Raw genomic sequence first — 18254 nt, 5'->3', positions numbered from 1 at the left:
CTGGATAACACTAGGTTATTACATGCCACCAGAGTATCCAGGAAGGACTCTTGCTGCTCCCTAGTGAAGGGGGAGCTTCAGGTCCAGGGAGGGGGCACTTCACCTTCAGTGTGACTCATTTCATTGGAGTTCACCTGCAGCCTCACTCAGGTTTAAGCCTGAGTCTGCCTGGAAAACTCAGGAAAAGGTTCCTTCATTCTGCTGATGGTATGGCTGTTTTGTGCTGGAGCAAGGAGACAAGACCACCTCTTTTTGGCCTCAGACCTGCACCCAATTCAGGCAAATGGGTAACCAAAGACTTGGTGGTGGTGGGGATCCTGAATCCCCATGTTCTTAGTGTCCTTTGTTGCCTTGAAATGAAGAGGCTTTCCTGGCAGCTGTGCATTAAGCCCTGGTCCTTCAGGAGCAGCCTGCCTACTGTTCAGGGCTTAGTAGTAGAAGCATGAATGTGGTGGTGGTGCCTTGTATGTGGAGGTTAATTATAATAATGCTGTAAGGGAACAAAGCTGAAAGCTGGCTTGACTTGTGTGGTCTCTTGCATGGTGGTTGTACTTCAGGAGTACCTGAGATAGCCTTACTAAAAGCTTGCCCCATGCCATCTTAGCTCCTGTTAGGGCTTTTCTGAGGATGCACTTGGTGTGGATGCTTAATGGGCCCTTGTTTCTTGAGCATGTTTCGGTAAGGGCTGTTCATGCTCCATGGGCTAATTTCTCAACTGCTGGCTGGAGCCAGCCCTGCTGTGGAGTAGAAAGCAGGGAGCACTTAATAGCTGCGGACTGCTTGTGTGGCAGCAGTATTTGATCCTTAACAGAATAAAATATGTATCAAATAAGTAAAACAAGTATCAAAACTGAGTTTGCAATTGGTTTCTAATGGAAGTTACTCTTGATCCACCTCTTGAAGCTGCTCAAATGGAAGCTTTTCCTAAACAGATTTATTTTTATTTGCACCAATGCTGTAAAATAGAAGATGCAATAGATCTGTAACTAGAACAGGAACCTAACCAGCATCTCTGCTTGCATCCAGCTAGAACTGAAGTGGGTCAGCCTCCAGTCTTGTGCTGAAGATGGCTTGCAGGAGCAGGCACACACCACCCAAAATCTTCCACTTGACTTCTGTCAGGGAAGGATGTTTTATTGCAGCCTCTGGAGCAACCCTGAGGGGCTGTTGCTGCTGCTTGCGTGCTTTCTGGAGGTAACCGTGGACAAGTGTGGGTGTGGGGAAGACACAGACTTCTCAAGCGTCTGATCCTGCTCAAAGCCATTGGAGAGGCAGTGAAGAAAGTGCTCCAGCACTGGCAGGTCTCAGCCCTTCATAGACATGCTGACTGGTGCTCCACTACCTGGTGATGCTGGTGTGTACAAATACATTGGGCTCGGAGCTTGCCTATAAGTGTTTTGACTCAAGTTGTAGTCTGGAGTGCATGTCTCTGCTAGCTGCTGAAGTGAGCCTTAACAAGCATGTTCCCTTCTGAGGAGAGCATCAGAGCTGCCATTTGATGGCTCTGAGGTGCCCCAGCTACTAAAGACTAGTAGCTTAGTCTTCCCCCCCCACCGTTGTGATTGATACTGGAGGTAGCGGCAGGGTGTTTTAGGTGTGTGCAAGCTCTGGCTTGGGGTAAGATTCATCCCCAACATTGTGCTAGTCAAATGAGAGATGGGGCAGGTAGGTTTTCCTCCAACCCTTGCACTGCTAGATGTCTAAGCAGCAGTTGGGATGCTTGTTTGCTTGCGGGCAGAGCAGACATGAAAGGCTTTGTCTGCTGCAGCTTCATTGGTGGTAATATGGTAGCCCTCTAGAAGAGGCCCTGAATGTGTTTTTGGCTCAGTGCCTTCATTACAAACTCCACAGCACATGCAGGTTTGAGTGCTTCTACTTGGCGCTGGGTAGGGGAACTGCCTGGACTTCCATGCAGCTTTTGGAGCTGCTCTCCTAGTGCACTGGGGCTGTCTGTAGCAGAAGGTGGAAGTGATGCCTGCTCTTCCCCTTCCTCAACTCTGGTGGGACAGGCCCAGAGTTCAGCATCTGGTCCCACCTTAGCACCAGGGACAAACTCAAGTCTGCATTGTGCCTGGGCACAGCTTGCTGCTCTGATAACCAGGCTGTGTAGTGTGGTGCTGCAGGATGACCTGTCATTGTGGTGACACTAGGGGCAAGGCTGGTGAGCCAGCAGGAGAGTGTTTGGCCTGTTCATGCAGCTGAAGTCCCTCTAGCTGACTTCTTATGTGGTGACTGCATGTGGGACTGCTATAAGAGAGCCTCCTAGGCCCTCTGCAGTGCTCTTGACAGACAGTCTTTTTAGGGTGGTAAGGTAATTCAGGTTGGAAGGGATGTCTTGAGGTTACCTAGTCCAACCTCCTTTTCAAAGCAGGATAGGAAAGCTGCTGGAGGGTGGCAAAAGTAGTGTAGCCCAAAGGGGCTGTAGAAAATAATTCATGGGCTGCCTCGGTGTTCCCAGAACAAGGCCCGCTTAAATGGGTGCCTCCACTGAGCTGGCTTTGAAACAATCTGCTTCCAAAAGGTGCTGTGGTCCTTGAGCTGTCACCACACAGATGCTGCGCAGTGCCACTGGGGCTGAATTAACAGCCTCCCAGAGGGTGCGGCATCTCCAGCCAGTGCTGCATCTTTCATCTCAGCACCTTGTATCCAAGTCTCTGGGCTCTCTTGCCTTGTGCATGGTCCCTTAGGTGCTGGCAAAACAGCTGAATCACAGGTGATGTCTGTGGTACTGCCAGCTCAGAGGCTGCTCTCAGGCACAGCGGCAGCTGCCATCTGTTTGAGATGGCCATGGAAAAATGCCTGGCTTCCTTCCTTGCCCCTCTGGCTTGTTTTCTCTCCAAGAGTGCAGAGGGAAGGTAAAGCAAACCTCTAAGGCTGTCATTCTGTACCTGAGGCACGCAGACCTCTGGAAGGTAACTGGGAACCTGCAGGCATCACTGGTGGTGCTGGGTGTGCCAATCTAGTGATTAAATGTGGCTTTATGCCAGCTGAATGCCTTAGTGAGGCTTGTGTGCCATTTCTCAAATAAGATTGCGTTTGGGACTAAAGCCTGTCTTTTTTAGCTCCTCTTTACCGCAGCCTGCTGTCTTGCCCAAAGGGGTGTGGCCAACAGCCTGCTCCCCCTCTAAAGAACATACCTTCTCCTAAAGGTGGTATCCTGATGGACTTGACACCCCACAAACTGATGCAGCTGAGTAGTGAAAATGAGTCAGTCTCATCCTTGTTAGCATGTAAGGTAACACATGCTTCAGAGTTTGCACCCTGATGTTGCAGCATATAATTGAGAGAAGTTTGGTACTTAAATATAGAAGTGCTTGTTTTTGAGGCTTGTGAAGCTGAAGCTTGTTGTGCAGAATTTGACTGGAATATGTTGGCTTTTAAATCTCTCTGGGACTGATACATGTTAAAACCCGCTGTATTTCAATGTTCTGATCTTTTTAAAGATGAATACGGTTGTGGCAGTCTGCTTAGTGAATGCAATTACCTGTGCACTTCTAATCCTGTGTTTTAGCTGTCTTTACTGATTTGATGTTTACCTTGGGCATCTGTGTTCCCTTCCCAGAAACACAGTAGTAAATTCCCTGCCTCAAGAAGCAATGAGGCTTGTCAGCCAAGTCCCACTCTCTCAGCACAGGAGGAAGACCTGCGCTCTCAAATGTTAATGCGATAAGCTTCTCCACATTCCTAGTTCTGCTGCTGTTTCCATTTTTCAGGGCACGCCAGGGAATTAACTTACCATGTTGGTGCCACAACCAAGAACAGACCTCAGGTGTCCTGACTCTAATTCTGTGGTTCAGCAGTGGGATCATGCTGCCTTTTTTTTATTCCCCAGCCCCCTTCTTAGTAAACCAGAAATAGCTGTCTGAATATCCTCAGTTCTTCTTTGCCCCAAATGAAGAATCTGTCAGGGCAGAGGTTCCTCTTTCGTAGTTCAGAAACAAAAAGGGCTGTGCTGTAGTTCCTATTTGGATGGTGGTTACTGCTGGTTTGATCACATCTGCAGTTCTGGGAGCTGCTTTTCTTGAAAGTTGGCAGTTGGTTCAAGATGATTGAGACTTCTGTTGTGATGTACAGCTCTGGAGAGGGTGTGTGCATCTGACTTCAGGTGGCTTTTCTCATAATAGCAGTGACTTCTTTCTCCATTGGAGTAATGGGATTATAATCAAATCAGGAGGATTTGAGCTGGACAAAACCTCTTAAAGTATCCAATGTGCTGCTCAGATGAGCTATGAGGGCCTAAGGATGGAGATCCCCTCCACCTCTGGGCCCTGTTGCATGGCTCTTCCACTTAAGAGGAAGAAATTTTTGTGCCACTTCTCTTGCTGCAGCTTTTCCCTGTTTCTTTGTGCACCTGTAAGAGCCTGGCTGTTTCCTGTAGCTCCCTGTTAAGGCATGAAGAGGGAGGAATCCAATGTCTGCCTTCCCTGTGCCAAGCAAAGCCTGTTCTCATACTGTGTGCTGCAGCCCCACAACTGTCATTGCAGCTTCTGCTGGGCTTGGTTCAGTTGGTGTCCCCTGTGCTTGCAGCTGCAGGCGTGCTGGCTCCTCGCAGGCAGTGCTAGGTCCCATGGCTGCAGGCATGAAGTGCTAAAACTTCACTTAAGATTAGCCTGGAGTATTGATCATCCCTTCCCCTGTGGTGAGGAGGTCATGTTTTAAGCAGCTCGGTGCTCATGTGTGATGGAGGGCAGAAACTAATTCTGGCAGCCTGTCTGGCTGTGTTGCTGCCATAACTACAGAGACGTTAACTGTAGCTGTAGGAGGTGAAGGTGCCTGTTTGCCTTTCAGACATGCAAATCTTTCTCTTGCCATGAAGTTGCTTAGTGTCTGTAGGAGGTGCTGCTTTTTGGCTGACTAAAACATTCAGCCTGCTCCCACCCCACCAGGGTAGAGTCTGGCTGTGCAGTAAAAACTGCAGACAAGCTGTTTTTCTGGAACTGCAGCAGGCTATTGTTTGGAACATCAGCCTTTCTTCTTTACAAGCTTATAGGATGAATGACAAAAGAAACTGCACTGTGTTCAGTCATCACACTGCTTCCCTCCTCTGCCACCCTGTCCCAAATGTGTATACAGCTCCACAGCCTCTGGGCATGGCAGGTGTCTGCAAGCAGAAGCGCAGTGGCACTGAAACCTGTCTCTTCTGCCCTGCTTCTCTTGGTAAGAGCTTTCCTATTGATCTCTTCACCCCTGCCTCTGCAAGGAGATCAGGGCAGAAGGGTGGACTTTCAGCATAAGTAGTAGTTGGTGGATGAAGGGGAGGTCTTGACAGTCTGCCATCCTTCTGGTGCTGAGTAATCTCCCAGCAGACAAACTTCTGGTATCTCATCTCAGGAGATTATGTCCCTCTGTCTAATCTTGATAGTGGTGCCAACCAGCAAAAGTGACCCTCTGAAGGGCTCAGCATTATAGACCTGCTCAGGTAAGTCCCGGTCCCTTCTAAATAGCCTTCCTCCAGCCTTGTGGTGAGTTTTCAAAGGCTGAAATATGTATTCAGAGCATGACTTCAAAAAGTGCATGTGTGTGCTCATCTAGCACTTGTTTGACAATGCATTTGGCAGTGGCACCTGCCTGTGCATTAAGCATGCAGGTGCCAGATGTCACTTGTAATGTAAGAATCTGGGGCCTGGTATGCTGCTCAGCTCAACAGGAGTTTGTGTGCATGCATGCAGTTACATGTGCCTTCCAGGCTTGTGAAGAGGCTGAGTGTGTTGCCCTATGGCAAATGCTGTTTTCCTCTATGGGGAGGCTTCCACTGATGTTCTTAGTGTGGGGAAAGAGCTTGAGCAGAAGGACCTGGACAGCTGTAAGGTGAGATGTTTTTTGCTCTGGGCAAGTCTCAGGTTCTGGATAACTTGGCTAAAACTGACCCACCAAGGAGTAAAGAGCACAAGCACTGCTCTGATAATGTGCCGTTGGCTTGTTCTTCTGGGTGGTCTCACACAGACCCAAGCTAAAGCAGAAGTACTGGTTCAGAGGACAGCTTAACAGTGGCAGAGCTTTTTGTCAACTCTAGCTGTCAGGAATACATTCAGTGGATGCTCTGTGTGTAGTGCTGCTCTTATCTTGAGGTCTTATTCAAGGCAGTTAAGCATAATTTGTCATCAGCATAGTGGTAAGGTGGTTTATTTACCCAGAGCCCTTCCCTGAGCTGCCAGTATTGGTAAGCTTGGCTCCTTAGGGCTCATCTCTACATCTATCTCTTACAAAATGGGCTTGGTCAAAGCTACCAGGAAGGTCTAATTCTTAAATGGCTGTAAATGATAGTATGCAGGGAAGAAAGCTGTATGCTTCAAGGTCCTGAGCAGATGCTGAAAATCTTAAATTGCAAGTCTAACCTGCACATGGAAGAATAAAAGCTGTTCTGAGGCTGGTTGGGTTGGGTGTTGGGCATCTTGCTGTTGGGGTGCCTTTCTCAAGGTGTGTGCTGTGAATTTCAGCTTGTGCTAATGGAGTGATCTGCTTGAGATTGGGTAAATTTGTGTTAAAAGTGGTAGTTCAGAAGTTGGTAACTGGATTTAAAAGATTATTTGGGGTCTACAGGACAGTTGGCCTGAAGAGTTGAAACTAGCCACTGTCTGAAACCACTGCTGTAGGCTCAGTGTGTAGCTGCATCCTTCTGCTGTGGTGTGTCTGGCTTGGGTGTGATGGCTCCAAGATGCTTGTGTGTGCTCCCCTCAGTATCTTTAGGGGCCCCAGGATGATGCAGGAATTAAGACGATGTATTGCAGCAACATTGTCCTGATAGCACTTACTAGGCAAAGCTCAACTAAGGAGGAGTGGTTTGTAAAATGCTCGTTCTCTGGAGTGTGACCTGAGTGCCTCTGAACTGGAAGAGTGCCATGCTGGTATCGAGACTGCTCCACAGAGCTCTTAAATCTGTCAGCGTTTGGCTGATGTGCTCAAAGATGGAGCATGCTGGCTCTGAATCCAGTCATTAAAGCTGCAGCAGTGAGTCAAAAGTCAGACCTGAGTTTCTATTAAAAGCTACCTTTTTTTGCTGTCCCCTGCAAAGGAGCATTGGCATGTGCCTCTCTTCCAGCTCTGAGTGGAGGCATGAAAAGTTCCAGAAGCTCTCTGCACACTGCCATGCTCTGGACAGCAAGGCTGCTGTGTATGAGTGGATGAATGGAAATCGCATTGACCCTTCAGTTAAAATTTCCCCCATAGATGTGAAAAATACTTAGTTGTTTGCACTTGGGGTTTTTTCTTAGTAGTTACCTGATGTTTGCTGCTTCTCTTCATGATCTTCAGAGATGCTCTTGACACCAGAAACTGCTGATACATCTTGCATGTGCATTGGAAATGGCTTTTTTCTTCTGCAAGCTGTCTGCTTGGGAGGGGAGGCCAGGCCAACTTCCCTGGAAGAGCTGTGGTTTTATTGAGTGGCCTCAATGACTTGAGGGCTTTTTTTTAGCCTTTGTCAGGATCTTGTGCCCCATCCCCCAGGAGGGGGTTCAGTGGGTTAGAACAGCAAGTTAGAGCAGGATGCCTTCAAGTTGAGGGGGTGATAAATAAGATCTGGTGTCTTATGCTGATGTTTCCTAGGCTACCTGCAAAGGCTGGCTTCAAGGAACACAACCTGATTGCTAAGCAAGAGTAAAGGAGGAAATGCTGAGTGTGGGTCATAGCTTTTCCTCCCAATGTCCCTGTGAGTGGTTGTAGGTACCAAGTGAAGCTGAGACAAACCCACTGGGGTGATGTGGAGTCTCCCACAAGCTCAGTGTAGCCTGCAGAGTGTGTAACTGAGTGCTGCCTGTGCAGACCCATCAAAGCTTCTAGAGTGGATGAAATCCATGTGCATTGACAGCAGGATGTCAGTGCTTCCAGACAGGAGGATAGGAGTGGGTCAGTTGTAGCTGGCAGGATTTTGCTTGGTGGTAGGTGCTGCAACTCAGATGCCCAGACAGTAAATCCCTTAAAGGCCAGTAATCCTGCTACTTGAATGCACTCATACTGGCCTTACTGGTTTTCTAGCTGTGGTGAGAGCTAAGCAATCCTGGGAGCAAATGTGTAAGCAGTGGCTGTAGCAAGCCAGAGTGGTGGCAGAGATGAGGGTGAAATAAATGGGGCAGAGCAGTTGGACCCTGTAATGCCTTTGGGAGCTCCTGATGAGCCCCTGAACCCTTGCTGATGCATCCCAAATGGAGTTCTGGTCCTGCATCTCTGATAACCAGGAAATAAGGTGCAGGACAGCATTGCCTGGTAGCAATCTGCATGGCACTTGCTGCTCCAGGTCTCTAGGAATGCTGCACACATGGGGTCAGCACAGGGCTGCTTGCTGCCTGGTGTTACAAACCCACTGCTCTCTGGCTGAGGAGGGCAGCATCAGTGTTGGAATATTTGTCGGCAGTGAGGCTTGGGCCATGGGATCAGCTGCTTTGCTGTGACTCTTGTACTGTTTAGTGACTAATCAGATTTTTGAGCCTGTTTAACAAATTCAGCTGTCTCCCTTGAACAATACACTGGCTGTATTTTTAAACACATCATGTGGCTTCAGAGAAGTCGGCAAAACAGCATAGCGCGGCTTGCCTGGGCTGGGAGATGTTCTGCCCTGCTCTGTGCTGTGACTAGGAGGGAGCAATCTCCTCCCTGGCTCGAGCAGTCTGTGGCAGCTTTCCCTTACTACCCACTGCAGTTGGCAGGGCTGCTGCTGCTTCTCAAGCTCTACCTAGGGTAAGTACTGCTGGGCCAGCAAGGTTTTTCTGTGGCTGTGGGGTTGGGTGTAAGCACAGGTGCTGCTGTCAGGGAGAGCCAAGCAGATATTCAAAGGGCAAGAGGTCCCTTTCCAAGTGTGGTCAGAGATGAGTTCATAGTTCTGTGCTGCAGCCAAAATGAGTCTGCACCTCTGTTGGGAAAACTTGCAAGGATAAGGCTCTGCAAATGTGGGAAGATGCTGTGACTGTTGCTGATGGCTCCTGCAGACCAACTCTGCCTTGGGATGAGGTAGATGCTTCAAGTAAAGAACCCACCTGTACCTGTCTGGGGCTTCTGTTGGTGTTTTGAGGTTTCTCACTCTAGTGTGAGGCTAGAGATGCCAGCTCCTGGCAGGTATGCTGCTGCATAATGCAGCTTGGGACAGGTATATCCCAGCATCTCGCTTCAGGCACGCTCAGCAGCTTTCTTGGTGCTGGCACTGAGTTGGTACTGGTGTCACACCATAGTGCACTTGAGCATGATGGCATTTTTTACTCACCTGGCTTGGGCAGTGTTCTGGATTATTAATGCTCTTCTGCACAAGAGCTACTGAAAATCTGGGTTAAAAACCTTGTGGTCCTAGCTGGTTGGGATCAGGTGGGGCTGGAGGATATCAACTGGATCCCAAACTTGCTTTGCTGAAAACTGAAAGCTTCAGGGCAAGCTGCCTTGTTTTGCAGCCTCTGAATAATTAAAACCATTTCTGAACACTTTGCTCTTTTCATTTGGTTTGGGAACATGTTCAGCTTGCTGAGACTCGCTCCTCTTGAATAGAGCTGGCTGGTGTTGTGCCCCCATGGGATCTCCTGTGACCAAGCCTGCCCTGCGTTGCCTCTCCTTCTGGGTGGTAGCTAGCCCCACACTGCTGACCTGCAGAGCAAGATGGGTCTTTCATGACCCCTCAGTAGCCTGGTGCTCTGCTTGGGGGTACAGCTGTTTGTAGGGAGGAATTTGCTTGCCTTGATCCTCCTCAGTGGGAGGAAAACCCGCTGCTGTGCGAGGGAAGCAGTCTGACGCGTACTTGTCTGCTGGCTCTTGGGCAAAGGCCTGACCAGACAGGCTTGTTGTGAATGTGTACTGGGGACAGTGCTTGCCACTGACTGAAGTGACTCCTTTGTCAGCAGGCCAGACTGGCACGTTGCTGGCTGCCTGTAGCCAGCTCCTGTTGGGGCTGATGTGTGCAGCGTCCCACCTCTGAGCTTGCAAATGCCTTCTAATGGGCCAGGCCTTGCTCCTCTCAGCCTGGCCATTGGTGTGTGCAGCAAACACTGGCTGTGGGCCCAGTCTGTGCCCCCATCGCTAAAACTGCATGGGTAGCTGCCCCCCTGAGTCCTAGCTTGCTCCAGCACAAGCAGCGAGAAATGCCAGCATAATGGCATGGACTGGGTGGAGAGGCCTGTCTGGTGCACCTGTATGAGGTCCATAACAAGGACATGGGGTCTCTGATTCTGCTCCCAGATGAAGTGGGATGTTCCTGGCTGATCTCAGCCTTGGGAGAGTAAACCAGCCTCATGTTTGTCAGCCACACTGGGCTGCTGCTGTTGCCTCCAGCTATGTGGTACAGTGCTACAACTAATGGCAAAGAGCATGCAGCCTTTCCAGAGCAGTGCAAAGGGTTGATACCTGTCAGATGTGCCACCTCCCAGATGAGCTGTTTGTGGGCTGATCGGAGTCCAGTACCCTCCTGGTCCTCTGCCACAAGAGCCAGGAGGGAAGGAGGTGTGTCATGCTGCAGCACTGACGGGCTCCTTCTCTATTGCAGTTCTCAGCATGCTGAGTAACCCTCTCGGGAACGTCCTGGGGAAGCCCCCGCTGGGTTTCCTGCCTCTAGACCCCATTGGTTCAGACCTGTCAGAAAAGTTTTCCACACCGGCGCTGAGGAACTCCCGCCTGGACTCCCGCTCCATCCTGGACTCCCGTTCCAGCAGCCCATCGGACTCAGACACCAGTGGGTTCAGCTCTGGCTCCGACCACCTCTCAGATTTGATTGTAAGTTTGAGTATTGCACCTGCTCTGTGGTTCCTGGTGTCTTGCTGTGTTTCTGGGGAGCATGGAAGAGCTGTGGGGGGCTGCAACCCACAGCCCTGCCTGCTCAGGAAGGGAAGGGAGTACTGGAAGGAGCTGTCATGCCCACACTGACACAGCAAGGTTCTCCTGTAGCCCAGGGTTTGGAAGAAGGGCTGCTCATGCAGTCCTTCAGCACAAACTAGCAGTATACTTATTTTCCTTCTAAATAGTATTTTGGCTTTTTGGCTTTGTGCTTGCAGCCCTAATGGGTTAGAGTAACTTCCAGAGGAATCTGAGTGCTTGAGCTGGTTTGTGGCAGAAGGATGTCTGTGCCCTGATCCCACCAGGGAAGTGGTCAATCAGCACAGCTGCCTTCAGGCTTCTGCCTGGGCTTCTCAGGAACTCCTGTTCCTGCCTTTCATTGCCCTCCCTGTTTGCTGACTGCACTTCTCCATCTCAGAGCTGTTTCTTCTAGAGCAAACTGGGTCTAGCCTGCTCCCGTTCCCTAAAGCATAGCTAAATTTGGAAGCCAGCAAATGAGGCAAGTGTCCGTCTTGCTGACCCAGTCTGTGTCGCTGGGTCTGTGTTGCAGTGTGAGCAGCAGCTCTGGGTGCCAGCAGGGCAGCCTGGCTCTGGCCAGCTCTGTGGGTGCTGCTGCATGGCTTGTCCTCAGGACCTGAGGCTAAAGCCAGGGCTGAGCTGCTCCTGGCTCTGCCATGGTGCAGCCATGGCCTTGACCCCCATGTTGGGGTGGGTGTGAAGGACACAGTTGGCTTGATGTGGAGTTGATTCTCCTGTGATCCACCCTGGAGAATCAGGATCTTGAGCAGGGGAGCTGTAAGCAGCTGCAGCACCTAGGGCTCTGATGGCAGGTGGTGTGGGACAGCAGGGCTTTGTGCTGGCCTTGTTTGTGGAGGTCAGGACTTCCCCAGCACAGCTTTGGTGTGGGCAACTGTGCTACAGCAGTGCATGGCTAGATCCACAGAGCAGCTGGTACTAAGCTGCACAGTGTTTCTCAGCCCTGCTGTTTTATTAATCTGTGCTTTTACTTCTTCCACCCTGGGAGAGGCATGTTAAACCTATGAGCAGTTGGGTCTACAGCCAGCTAAGCCCACACCCTGGTCAGGCAGGCCTGAGAGCTGGTCTGTGGAAGGTGAGAGCCAGCTGGCTGCCTGCAGAGCTCATGGGTGCTGCTGGCAAGCCCTGCCTGCTGCAGGCAGGGCCCGAAGCAAAATATGAGGTTCCTACTGGCATGGTTGGTGCTCCCTGGGGGTGGCAGCTGTCCTTGAGGCTGTGCGGGCAGGGGGTAGCTGTTGGCTTTGTGGTCTGTAATGTGCCGCCTGCTTAACAATCCCCGCTGCTGATAATTTGGCAAGGGTTCAGTGGGAAATGGTTGTAGGGGCAGCCCTTTACCAGGGAAAGTGTGGTCCCATCAGTCTGCTGGGACAGGTGAGGTGGCTGCTTTCCTGCCTCTGCCAGACCTCAGGGTCTCAGGAGAACAGGAGATCAGAGAGCCCCTTCTCCTGACATGGGTGAGGGCAGGGCCCCAGCATGATGCATGGCCTCCAGTATTATGTGCTCTTACCTGGAAGCTGGGTTTTAATGTGGACTTTCTCTTGCAGTCGAGCCTTCGCATCTCCCCCCCTCTGCCCTTCCTGCCCCTCAGTGGGGTGTCAAGAGACCCCCTAAAGATGGGAGTGGGGTCCCGGCTGGATCAAGATCAAGCTGCCCTGGCTGCAGTAACTTCCTCCCCAGCTAGCACATCAAAAAGATGGCCTGGAGGATCTGCATGGCCTTCCTGGGATCTCCTGGACTCTCCAGAAGACCCCTTCAGTATCGAAAGAGAAGCCAGGCTTCATAGGCAAGCAGCGGGTAAGTTGGATGGTGGGTCTCAGCAGGCTTCAGTGCATGGTGATGGTCCTGTGCTTCTGGGAGGGCATGTAGGTGGCTTCTGTGCAGATAATGTGGCTGGACATGAGTTTGCAGCAGATCAGACCTTTCTCCATGCACAAGCCTGACTGTGGGTCTTCCTGCTGGCAGAAGAACAGGCAGGCTGTCTGGGCAGCTGCCTGCTGCTGCTGCAGCTCTGCTAAACCTATAGTTGTGGGATATGGGGATTTGTTTGGAGACCTATGGGAGAGCAGGAAGTACATGGTCCTGTACCGAGTGTTGCTTGTGCTTGTCCAAGCTGTGAATGAAGCAACCTGCACCTGGAGCGGTCAGCTGCCTCCCCGAAACTACAAGAACCCTGTCTACTCCTGCAAAGTGTTCCTGGGAGGAGTCCCATGGGACATTACGGAAGGTGAGCAGCCCCTGGCCCTGCACTGAGGCCTTGGGTTTTGACATCAGGAGGCTGTAGGATGGAGCTTTTTGGGGGGATGCTGACTTATCTCCTTCTGTCTGTAGCTGGACTGATCAACACCTTCCGTGTATTTGGCTCACTGAGTGTGGAGTGGCCTGGTAAGGATGGCAAACACCCACGCTGCCCTCCCAAAGGTAATATGCCTAAAGGTAATAGCGACACGGTAGGGTTACTTTTTTCCCATGCTATGTTACAGCACGGATGCTGGGATGGTACGGCTGCATGCTGGTGACTGGATGGTACAGAGCACCCTAGGGTAAATGTCCTGCTCTCACTTGGGTCAGCACCAGGGCTGCAGAGCACTGTCACTTTGAACCTGGCATCCCCACCTGTCCCTAGCAGGGCTGGGCAGAAGTGTAGGGTGGGGGGAAACCCTCTCTGGTGCTTCTGGAGTCCCATGTGGGACTGTCTTGCTCTGGGCAATAGCTGCTAGTCCCCACTGCCAGCACAAGCACCCAAAGCATGCACACCCTTGGCATAAAGCGCATGCGTTGAATTCAAATGTGTGTCCGCAGCAAGCTGGCAGGCTGTGGGGACTGGTGAGCCAAGCAGTGCCTGGGGCATAATCCTATCTGAAGTAGCTGGGCTGATGTGTTGTGTAAGCAGTAACAAGTTACGGGGTAAAGAGCAACTAGTTTATAGGCTTGGTGGTGCCCTAATGGCCTTGTTCAGTCACCAGAGCAATGCAAGGTACAGAGTGCTGGCACTGATGAAAGTGATTTTAAAGCCCTGAACTTGTATTTCTGGACCAAGACTTCCTAAATGTGAAGCAAAGTCTGTTTTTCTGCAGACCACACTGTGGCCAGGCTGGTGGTGCCCACTTGTCATGTCTAGATGTAGCTTTGTGCATGTGGGACAGTGGCCCACATGGCACTGGACATGGGCAACCTGCCCCCCTTGTTCTGTGCTGAGTTTGGGCTCTTCCCAGCTTGGCCAGGCTCTGTGTATCACAGGTGGATCTTGTATGTAGAGTCTGCTGGGGCAGGTGCTGCAAATTGCTGCCTTTCCCTAAAAGGGGTTGGGGACAGCAAGGGAGATGCAGTGCAGATACTTTGGTGGTATCTGAGAGTGATTTTGAGGGTGTCTGCAAACTGAAATGATCTGTTTCTCCCCTGCTGCAGTTCTAACAACTGTTTCTTCCCTTTGCCTTTAAAGGATATGTCTACCTGGTGTTTGAGTCGGAGAAATCTGTGCGTGCTCTGCTCCAGGCATGCTCCCAGGACCTGCTGAGCCCTGATGGGCTCAGTGAATACTACTTCAAGATGTCCAGCCGCAGAATGCGCTGCAAAGAGGTGAGCAGACCCATGAGAGTAGCCCTACAGATGACAGCAGGGGATGCTGAGATCCTTGGAGACAAGGGGGTGCACAGTATTACTCTGCTCCAGGAAAGCAGGGCTGAAGCAGAGCAGCAGAAGTCAAACTGGCTCTTGGCCATCTTTAAGTGATGTGTTCCTGTGGTAGGGCTGGACACAGGCAAGGAGGGAAGTGTCAGATTGGTGTTTGTCCTTTGCAACAGTGTGTGTCAGGAATTGTGACCTGGAGCTCCTGGATCTGTGGGAGACCCTGATTTCATGAAGCTGAGCAGCTTTGGTTACCTGGAAAGGAGCACAGGAGCAGGGATTTTACTACTTCATGCTTTGTTCAGTATACCTTTGCTTGCAGAGACAGACTTTGATCCCTTTGCTTTATTAGACCTCATCTGCTTGCAGAATGAATGGCTTTCATGCTCACCACAGGCAGATATTTTGGATCCACAGCTGTAACTGAGCTGCTCCCCAGTACAGCCTTGGCTGGCTGACCTGTGCTCCAGAGGTGGAGGTGCTGGGGCTGCCAGAGGCTCAGGTTGTCCTTCCAGTGAAGGGGGACCTTAGCTATAGATCAGGTACAGCTCCACGAGTTTGGAGTTAGAACTGAGACTCTACTCTTATGTAGACAGGCACAAACTAATTGTACGCCAGACAGCTCTCCTGGTGTCTGGCTATTGGTAGCACTTTCATGCTTGGTGACTTAGCTCTGGCAGAAGTTCCTCCTCTTCAGAGCTATATATCAGGTGTCTAGCAGATGGAAGCTCCTGTTGAAGTTGGCAGTGGGTAGGTTGTTTCATTGATCTCCTCCAACAACAGGCTTCTGTGCAGGGTGGCATCTAACTGGGCTGTAAACATGGGTGTAGGCAGTAGGTAAAAATCCACTTGTGCATGGATTGTTTCCTGGCTTCCAGCCCTGACATACCAGTGTTTCAGATTCCAGTTTGGCTGGAAGCAGAGTGGTGTGGCAGTTGTTTTTGTTCCATTATACAGGCCTTGTGGTCTCTCCTGAGGTGCATGGAGCAAGGCTGGAGCTCCAGAGCTGTAGTGCACTGAAGGTAGACCCTGAGCAGCAATAACAAAGGGGCACTTGCAAGTTAGGGGTGAAGTCTGAGGGTCTGGGATGGCTTCTGCTGTCAGCCGAGGGCACTGTAGAGCAGCATGGTCTGTGGCTTTGCAGGCCCTTGGCCAATCAATGTGTGTGTGGTTTCAGGTGCAGGTGATCCCATGGGTGCTGGCAGACAGCAACTTTGTGCGCAGTCCGTCGCAGCGGCTTGATCCCAGCAAGACTGTGTTTGTGGGGGCTCTGCATGGGATGCTGAATGCAGAGGCCCTGGCAGCTGTCATGTATGACCTGTTTGGAGGGGTGGTCTATGCTGGCATTGACACGGACAAGCACAAGTATCCCATCGGTAAGTGGTGATCCTGCCAGGATCAGTAGTCACCCACAGCATGCTCTGAGGAGGCTGCAGGAGTGCCCCTTGCTTGGCCTCTCAATGGGGAAGACTGCCAAGGGTACCTTGGGGAGGGCTGGCAGAGCCACTGTGCCTGGGAACAGGAAGGTCCTACATCATTTCAGAGCAGCTTGAGGTTTCTAACATTTCTTGAGATATTGCTGAAGGGTTTTCTGCCCTTGTTCAGTGCTGTTAATTGTCATTAGATGCTGCTTTAGCTGCTCTTTCATCCCCAGAGCAGGGATGGCTTACCCTGGCTCCTGCTGCCTGTCAGGGCAAACTCAGACCAGCTGGCTGCTGGTCCTTTCTGCTGGGTTGGTGCCAGCTTTTGGGCAGCAGGAACACGGCAGGGCTGTGGGCAGCTCAGTTGAACCAGCTCTTGTGGGCAGTATCCTGTCCCCACTGTCCTGTTTTGGATCCCCTTCAGGGTGCTGTTGCTTTGGGCTTCCAAGGCAGCCAGTAGCACAAGTGGAGGGGCTTGCCTGGATCTGCTGACTGGGTCTGCTGGGGGATGGCATGTCCACCTCAGCTCAGGGCATCAACATTCCTAGGGCCAGAGAGGTGCTGGGGATGTGTGTCACTTTTGGACAGCACTCCCCTCTGATGGGGCTGAAACCACAAACTGCTGCAGGCAGCAAGGCTGGTGCTCAACTGCTGCCCCTCTGCTCATGAGAGCTGCTGCCCTGAGCCATGACCTCTACAGCCCCTGTAGTAACCCAGAGAGCAGCCCTGTACCTGTACCCTGTTGAGACAGCCTCCTAAAGGAGAATGGAGCACTTGCTACTCATGTCACAGGAGCTGAAACATGTCACAAGTGTCCCATGTTACCTCCCTGGTGGCCTCATGGGACAGGGGACAGCACTGAGGTTACTGGTCTGTGTGGAAAAACCCTACAGCTTGAACATGAGGTCCAGCTTTCCAGGCTCAGGCTGCAGCAAGCTGTGAATCTCCTCTGTGTTGCCAGGCAGGAACAACATCAGAGTTTGGTAGCACAGATATGTCTGCTGCTCATCACTGTTCTTGAACAGCTTTCAGGCTCTTCTGGTCACAGCTTGGTGCCTGAGGCCTGGGTTTAGGGCCATGGTGCTGTAGTGCTTTACCACTGAAGTGACTTGGGGGACAGTCTCAAGGGGCTGGTAATGGAAGTATGAGACTTTAAGCAAATTCTTAGTTCCTGTATGACCATGGATGAAGTCTTGCACACCAAGCTGCCCTGTGAGGCACTAAAGTTGTAGAGCATGACTGTAAAACCTCCTGTAGCTTCATGCAGAGCCCAGGTCGCTTCCTCAAGTAGGCGAGATCTCTGGCTCCCAACAGCAGATTGGCACTTTCACCCTTGAAGTTGTCTTAGAGTTGTCTGCAGTGTGAACTCAATTTTGGTAACTAAATTGTACCCTAATTTTGTTTGTGTTGATTGAAGCATCTCTTGTGCAGAGATGCTGCCCCTGGCTTGGCAGAAGGCTCTTCAAGGGAAGACCACTGTATGTAACTTGCCTTGTGCTGAATTATCTCAGGTAGAGGGTGAACCTGCTGGAGGCATGTGCTGTGAGAAATCAGTGTCTGACTAGTTATGAGGAGCTGCCTTTGAGACCAGTTGATCTGGGTCAATGGAGAATGCCATTGTCCAGATGGCTTTTAGGCAGTCCCACTAGGGACTAGGAGATGGAATCGACCCTCTTAGAAGTGGAAGGGTCTTCCTGAACACAGCTGTAATCCTTGTACATAGCGTAACCCCGGACCAGATCCAGGCCCTCTAGCCTGTGTCCTACATGATGCTACAGGAGAGGAATAGATGGGTTCTGGGTAATGCTTTGCACTGTGGCTGTCAATGGTGAGCTGAGCTTTAGCAATCTGCTGGCATGCAGGACCATCTTGTAACAGCCAAAGCTCCCCTTACACCAAGAAAAGAAATTTGTAGGTAAGCACAGATATGTTTTCCTGGAGCTTAACAAAACTTGGCTGGAAACGAGTGGTGCAGGAATGCTGCTGACTGGCAATGAAGCTGCAAAAATGCAAGGCTTTGGGATAAGTGGGAGGCTCAAAATAAAAGCTGCTGAGCTGTCTTGGCACTGGCTTATTTTGGGTGCAGGCATGGAGCCTCCTGCTGCATTGCCCTCAGCAGTGCCCTGGCAGCCTCCCTCTGTCTCCCTCCCTCCCTCCAGCTGCTGCCAGTCCTGGGAGCTCTGCTGCTTGTAAGCTCACATCTTAACCAGCCTGGAGGTGTCCATGGAAAAGCCTTTTTGCTCCCAGCTGTCTGCTGTGCTTTTGTTACTGCCTGGGGAAGGAGGCAGGCAGAGCTGCAAGGCCTTGGATATGGTCTCCCGGCAAAAGCTGCTTCCCTGCCAGTGGCTGAACTGCACCGGGGTATGGGGTGGTGCTGGCAGAAGCTCCCTCTCAGCCTCCACTGGTTCCTGCTGTAGGTGCCGGGTCACT

At 51.2% G+C, this 18254-nt stretch overlaps 1 protein-coding gene across 4 annotated transcripts in view; it reads left to right on the top strand.

Moving 5' to 3' along the window:
• Window positions 1–18254, top strand: part of CPEB1 (cytoplasmic polyadenylation element binding protein 1) — a 36924-nt gene that overhangs the window by 15899 nt on the left and 2771 nt on the right. For 2 of the 4 annotated variants that reach the window (XM_075505550.1, XM_075505549.1), the window contains exons 3-8: window positions 10457–10683; window positions 12324–12573; window positions 12890–13003; window positions 13108–13212; window positions 14219–14355; window positions 15581–15779. In XM_075505550.1, the coding sequence (XP_075361665.1) occupies window positions 10457–10683; window positions 12324–12573; window positions 12890–13003; window positions 13108–13212; window positions 14219–14355; window positions 15581–15779 (1032 nt within the window). The remainder of the gene's footprint in view (window positions 1–10456; window positions 10684–12323; window positions 12574–12889; window positions 13004–13107; window positions 13213–14218; window positions 14356–15580; window positions 15780–18254) is intronic. The other 2 variants (XM_075505551.1, XM_075505548.1) reach the window with 2 other exon arrangements.

This window comes from Mycteria americana, chromosome 6, assembly GCF_035582795.1.
Source record: "Mycteria americana isolate JAX WOST 10 ecotype Jacksonville Zoo and Gardens chromosome 6, USCA_MyAme_1.0, whole genome shotgun sequence".
NCBI classification, from domain to species: Eukaryota; Metazoa; Chordata; class Aves; order Ciconiiformes; family Ciconiidae; genus Mycteria; species Mycteria americana.
Note: the sequence above shows the minus strand (reverse complement) of the source record. Positions and strands in the feature narration are given on the sequence as shown.